The sequence below is a fragment of the Schistosoma mansoni genome, chromosome W (genome assembly GCF_000237925.1).
Source record: "Schistosoma mansoni strain Puerto Rico chromosome W, complete genome".
NCBI classification, from domain to species: Eukaryota; Metazoa; Platyhelminthes; class Trematoda; order Strigeidida; family Schistosomatidae; genus Schistosoma; species Schistosoma mansoni.
The window spans coordinates 46,940,439-46,947,604 of NC_031502.1; the positions used below are offsets into that span (position 1 = coordinate 46,940,439).

General features: G+C 31.0%; 1 protein-coding gene across 1 annotated transcript; it reads right to left on the minus strand.

Moving 5' to 3' along the window:
* Positions 1-1,805: 1,805 nt before the first annotated feature.
* Positions 1,806-2,918, minus strand: Smp_187750 (hypothetical protein; the record flags this gene model as incomplete). Its single annotated transcript, XM_018789918.1, has 1 exon — positions 1,806-2,918. One exon carries the CDS (start codon positions 2,916-2,918, stop codon positions 1,806-1,808), a length of 1,113 nt encoding a protein of 370 aa, XP_018655313.1.
* Between the last annotated feature and the right edge of the window lie 4,248 nt (positions 2,919-7,166).

The following is a 7,166-nucleotide window of genomic DNA, read 5'->3' on the forward strand; positions in this document are numbered from 1 at the left end:
ATTTATAACATGTAAATTTTTAATAACACAGAATGAATCATCAATAATTGGTTTAAATATTTTAAAAGTACACAAATTACAATAATTGCAACGATTAATTCATTGAATCCACTTGGTATTGCTTACTTGAATCTTCCCATTGATATTTAGGACTGCAATTGATCAGTCTCTTAATGGCATATATGCACTATGTGCGGTTGTTTCGATATTGCCTTAAGTCACATGAATTATAAGCAGAGATGGACAGTGGCTAGCAGTAGAATCCAGGAGGCGTGTTTCGTCCCATTTTGGAATCGTCAGATGGATTTACCTGCATCTCAGAGTTGATGTTCACGCCACACAGGATGCACATATGACGATTTAAGACTGATCAGAAGCAGTTGTAAACGTCAGCGTGAAGATTTATACAATCAATACAAAAGTGAATTAAACATCACTGAATTGCACAAGTTCGTGGTTATCAGGACTCATTAGCCAGGTGGATAACGTGATGGTATTTGAAGTGGACACCAGTGGGTTAGAGTCACGGAGTGGACATCAACTCTGAGATGCAGGTACATCCATCTGATGAATCACAAATAGGAGGGAACGCACATCCTAGACTCCACTAATAACCACTATCCATCTTTGCTTATAATTAATTCATTGAGTTTTTCATCGAACCAGTTTCTTGTTTTATTAAACTAAATTTAAAATAATATGATTTACAAACTTCTAAGCTATCACAAGATTTCAGTAGTGTATGCTTGTTAACATTATTTGTAATTCATACTGTACTATGAAACTATTAACTTTAACTCATTCATCTTATATTTTTCAAATAATTTTATACTTTGAAATCTTTTTATTTAGGATTACATGTAGGGAGCTACAATCAACAGTTTAATTGGTATAACACGTTCAATGCACTAAGTATATCTGTAGGTGGATTTAGGTATAGAAAACACAATTCAAGCTCATTTTTGTAGCTAAATTCATATGACTTCTGTTATTTTTTTACTTCATAAATACGAGTGATCTTAAGTATCTTAGAAGTAACTTCAGTATTTACCAATAAAATCATTTGTTCTGAAGATTTGAAGTTTTCATACCAAGTAATAATCTTCGGGTCGATAGATAGACAGATAGAAACATTCTTAGTGTACGTCAAATGAACTGAAAAAATATAGACGTTTGATAAATACATCACAATGGTGATAACATTCGAGCACAACCCCAACAACGTTTGTGGCAGTTAACGAGTTACAAGACATGAGACAAAATTTGAGATATCTCTACATACAGGTCTAAACAGTTTGGACTTCTGGATACTAAATTTTGTAACCAAAACAATTGTCACCAGTTTATAACTAATAAATATAACCTCATCTTTATCAAACAGTTCTATCACAAATGGTCTAAACATAGTCTAGAAAAGTTATCGGAAATTTCAAGTAATGATTCACGAAATTACTATTTTTCTTCTCAGAAATGACTCACTCTTAAAAACTGTTTCTCATAGGGATAATCATTCTAGTCAAGTAAAAATATACTATGTGTTTCTTTAGGCAAGCATTCTAATGTCGGAGACAAAATTACAATTTTGACCAGAAAAGCAATGTTTTAGGATAAGAGACAAAGGATGTTATTTTGTCGTAGAAAGTCACTGCTGAATTGATTCTGTATTCAGTATGTGGATTCTGTATACATAAGTTGTTAGTCTGATGACTGTCTCTTGAAAGAATAGCACAAAATACACATCAGTTTATAAATATATATTTTGTAACTATCTGTACAATGTAACTTACTAAGGAAAAAAGCAAGCGTTAATCACAGACGTTTGCTGTTTGCACTTTTGTACTGTTATTATTACCAATAATCATAGAACCTGAACAATGAAGTTCGTGATGATGATGATAATGTTTATCGGATGTTAAATGTGTTACAGAAGAATTTTTAGTTTTTAAACTTCCTCCATATAATTTAGAATGGTCGTTCAGTGTTGTTATATCCAATAATTTACTATTGCATTCAACAGAATTATGAATTTTTTTAGGTTTATGAAACGAATAAAAGTGTTTACCAGTTGGTAAACTTGATATAGAACATGTAACATTTGGTAATATTGAAGTTGTACATAAACTCTTCTCCAATTCATTTTCATCATTATGTAATTTCGACTGAACATTTTGTATACAATATAATGCCTTATTACTTAAATTATTTGAACTGGGATAAAAGTCAATCATATCTGTATTATTTAAGTATTGTTTATTATGCAATTTTACACAATTAGGTGTTCGTAATAAATCCTCTTTTAAAATATATGATGAATTCATAAAACCATCATCTGATGATATTGTCTTCAGATATTCATCATTATTTACATAATTATGCTGTATAAATGGTAATGGATAATGTGAATAATTCATATTCTGACAATAACAATTTTGTGTACTTGTTGAAGGTATCATTGATGTAGAATATAATGTCTTAGAATTATCTAAATTTGTTGAAGCTACTGAATGACAAAATAGATCTGAATTATTACAGAGCATTGTTTCATGTTTAGATGAATCAGAATTTTTTAAAATTAATGTCATATGATTATTACTATTATTTGTAGAATAAGTTGGTTCACAGAAATTTAAATTCCCATCTAAATGGTTCAATGAACCATTTGTACATGTAGATAATAATGGAGGTAGTGATAATACTGATTGAATTGAAGTCGATGCTGTAATCGTTGGAGGTGTTAATGGATTTAATTGAAAAGATGATTTCAAATCTAAATTATCTGTAGTTAATAATGTTGGATTAAATGGTAAATCTGGATTTAATAAATAATTAGGTTGATAATATTCTTTATTGTATATTCTTGATGGACTTGAATGTTCACTATAATCATTTTTTGCTAAAACTGATAATGATTTTTGCATAGATTGATTTTCTTGTTGCTGTTTTCCAAGAAGATTCAATGTTCTTCTTTGCACAAATAATCGATATTTACGATAAATTAATAATAAAGTGATACAGAATAAAATAAGTAGTATAAATAATCCAAGTAATATCCAACTTAAATGAATTGTTGTTAAACATAAAGCATAATTACATAATGATCGTTCACGTGGTGATTGTAATGACGAAGTGGTTTTCATATCTAATTGATGATTGGATATTAAATAATTTGGATTTAATCCATTGTTATTCGTACTATATGTTACTGTAAATAAATGTTAAATTTAGGAGAAAAAACAAACAAAAGTTAAGCTGTAAATGGATAAGATTTAAGCATTAGACATTACATCTATTTGTTTGCTTATACTAAATATACGTACCGTAAAAGCTTAGGGTTTTGTAGTGACTTTAAAAATTATTCCATATTTGATAAGATGAAGTGTAATTCATAATTGTATATTTGTATAAACTATGAAAACAATCAGGTATGCTGTTGAGTCAACTTTTCAGTTGGACCAGCGAAACATTTTAAATTGTGAAGGCCAAAACTAAATTACTTATAGAAATTTACAGTTCTGAATAATAAATTTTTCAAGCTTACTGTAATGATTAAGAGCACACATGTCGACAACCAATTGTATTTTAATACAAAATTACAGAGTTCTTTCGTCAAATGTGTAATATCAAACGTTCAATATTTCATTCGCAAATTCACCATCCATTGTCTCAAACGTCATCGTTCCTTCCGTTTTCTTTGATTTGATCTTCCTAACTTCCTTAACCAGGCAATCCACTACTATTAAAGTAGAGCTGATTAATATAAACTTTCGGTATTTTAAGGTGGGTCTGAGGCTTCGTGTGTCAATTGTAACAATGCTATATCTTTAATAGATATTTAAAAAACCTCTAGATTATCTGAAAATTTCTTTGAACAGGTTGGTACCGTATTTAATCTTATTTTATAATATTCACTCATTTGTTGGTTTCTACCCGGTAGGAGATTCGGTAAAGCTGTCGACTCTGGAGTAGCTGAATTTGTAGATACATACTGAAGAGGTAAACTGAGGTGACTTATCTTAATTTACGTATTCAGGAGAAATATGTTACACTGTTGTTTTCGTGGCCGCAAAAGGAATAATTTTATCATTACCATTATTTTCCTAATCCTTTGTCCACTTCTTTTCTTTCATCCTTTTTCGTATGTCCTACCAACTATCCACTTATTCAAGCTCATTTAATGCTGGTTATTTATTTTCTACTATCTTCCAGATTTGACCTGCTTTCTATGTTGAGACACTGATTCAAGTCATTATCGGTCTACTTAATCGAATACTTACCATCTCAAAGTCGATGTTTGGTTATGAAGTTTATTTGGTTGTCATCGTCGACGAACTAACTACCTGGATTGGTATGGCATTTTTTTACATATCCATATGAGTATTATCATGCATTAAAATAAATTCCAGTTGGGATATAGCCGAAAATACTATTGTTTCCTTTTACGTGCTGTTCTAATATGAACGATGGGGGTTTCAGATACTTTGAAATAAGTTAAAAGGTATTTCAAATCAGAAATCTCATGTGTTTACTAATTGATGAGACATTGATACATAAATAATTAGAGTTGGATGGGGCCTAGCAGTAGAATCCAGGATACGCGTTTCGTCTTATTTGGGACTCGTCAGCTAGATATAACTTCACCCCGAATTTGGTGTGCATTCCTGAACTTGAACACAATACTGCTCGCTTAAACACTACCAGACATCAGCCGACTCTGCTCATGATCCTTATAACCTAATGAAAATATCGAGGCGATTCACACAGAACGAACATACGCCAAAAATGACTGATGAATTGCAGTCCATAACGTTCAAACAATTAATGCAAGTGGATTGACTTACAAATGCCCAATCCAATGTACTCTAGAAAATGTATGTGATATGCGGATATACTTACACTGACCACTGATATACTAATATACCTCATAAACTATAATCTAGATAGACTTTATTTGTGATTGAAACATAATGAAACGTATGTTCAATATCAGAATAATATGTCGATTAAAATGCCCTAATAAAATCCATCAAAACTGTTTTACGTATAAATCGAGTGAATGTTTATTGTTTTAGAAATTCTATCATTAGTAATGAGTACATGGCTACATCATCTTTATCAATAAACATCAGCAAATATAGATAAACAAATATTTATACAAGGTTCTAACTAAAACAGATGAAAGATATTTAAGCAATAATATATTCTAATAAGTGAGATTGATATAACATTAAGCAACATCTTAACACAAACGCCCATATAGATACTTTTAATTGTTTCCTGTTAGCTGTTGTGATTACATGCAGATTAAATCTAAAACTTATTATTTCGCACGCCAAGTTATTTAAGTATTTTATTATTTTGAAAAATTCCCATAAACTGCCTTGATTGGTTTAATAATTTCGTATATGCATATAAATATTACTGTATATTAGAGTAAAGCCTGATGAAGATCTAATCGAAAACAATATTGTTCGCTTATATATGTTGTATTTTATTATGTTTGTTTTAAACATCATCTTTTTGCATCAGTTTGGAGATTTATTTATTTTCCGTTGTCCTTGTTCCAGAAGGAAAAGAGGTATAATGTATTATTAATTTGGTCAACTAAAATTCATGCGATTGTATCTTTGTTTTTTTGTTTTGCACATTTTTCAAACTAATTAATGTTCAATATTTACTGATGTAAATATTTTCCACCCAATTGGTTAATTTATGAAGACAGTTTTCTTCACAAACTTATATCAATCCAGATACACTGTAGACAATGAAGTATTAGATATCTGCTCAATGTTAGTACAGTGTATTTTATAAAGGTCTACGCGATATCAAACCCAGAATCTTTATATCTAGCAACGAGCAAGGTATTTTTGAACAATCGTCTATGGAACTAGTTGTCCGTATTTACAAATTCAAGTAGTTTATTGAATGCAATAGGCGGATAATTTTCTTACTTTCAAAAGGATTGAACTTTACTAATTGCAAATTTAAACAGGGACATAATGAAAATAATAGTCACTTCTAAAAAATCATAACATAGTTCGTGAGTTATTTGAAAAGATATGAAAAATCCTACCATGACCACATCCAGATATTATATATCTATGAGAATCAAAACTTTCAGTTAAAGTCATTAAGGTAAAAACAATTCCTCCGCACAATTTGAGTTTCTAAACTTGAGAATATAGTCTTGCAGTCCATTCTTCTTCATGTATTGTATTGTCTCGTGACTCGTCATCTAGACGTTTATTCTTGGTAAAAATGATTGTCAAATAGGTTTTCCTACGATGCTTGCAAATTAAAGAACGGTTAGATTGTCCTATTGAACGCTCAATAACGAAAGATGGTACAAATCACCTCAACAACTAATCAACAATACAGAAAGAATAACCAGAATAGGGAAAATGTAATGTTCAAGCAGGATAGCTTGAAATAAAATGAATTAGCAAGAGTCATGGCCTTGGAGCACATGGAAAATTAGCGAAGTGAAATTAAGATCAATCAATCAGAAAATAGAGAACTTTATTTGAAAAATCGAATTAGAAATATGTGATTCTCGGTTACGTTTACAAGTAAAACCTAAACATCCGTGACAAAAAGGAGTAGTCATGTAATGTCCACAGCACTAGACGCAACAAGAAGTCCATATTTATTGACTTAGATTTGATTGCGTTACCTTTTAAATATATATTCTAGTGTGTACGTCCTCATATTCAGTAATAACATAACTTCAATTTGATGAGTTTAGGAATCTTTGTTTTCTAAAATCTTATATGAAATAGTTAGATGGTATATTAAGGACCCTATCAGTATTCTATTTTATCAACTTATTATCAGGTCAATATTTAATTTTCAATCAGTGAATCGTGAAAGTTACTAAGACATTTCTTTTTAATACGGAAAATAATTATCATAGTTGAAAGCGTGAGTCAATTGAAGCTAGACCACCATGGAAAACCTGGAAACACTGGACGGCCGTTTCGTCCTATTATGGGACTCCTCAGCAGTGCGCATCCACGAACCCACTCTCGCGAGCGAGATTCGAACCCAGGACCTACCAGTCTCGAGCCGAAGCCCTTAACCGATAGACCACTGAGCTGGCATCCAACGGTGTTAATGTCTAACTTCAACTGATCCACGAAGTTGATAGGAACTCACTGATGACAATTGGT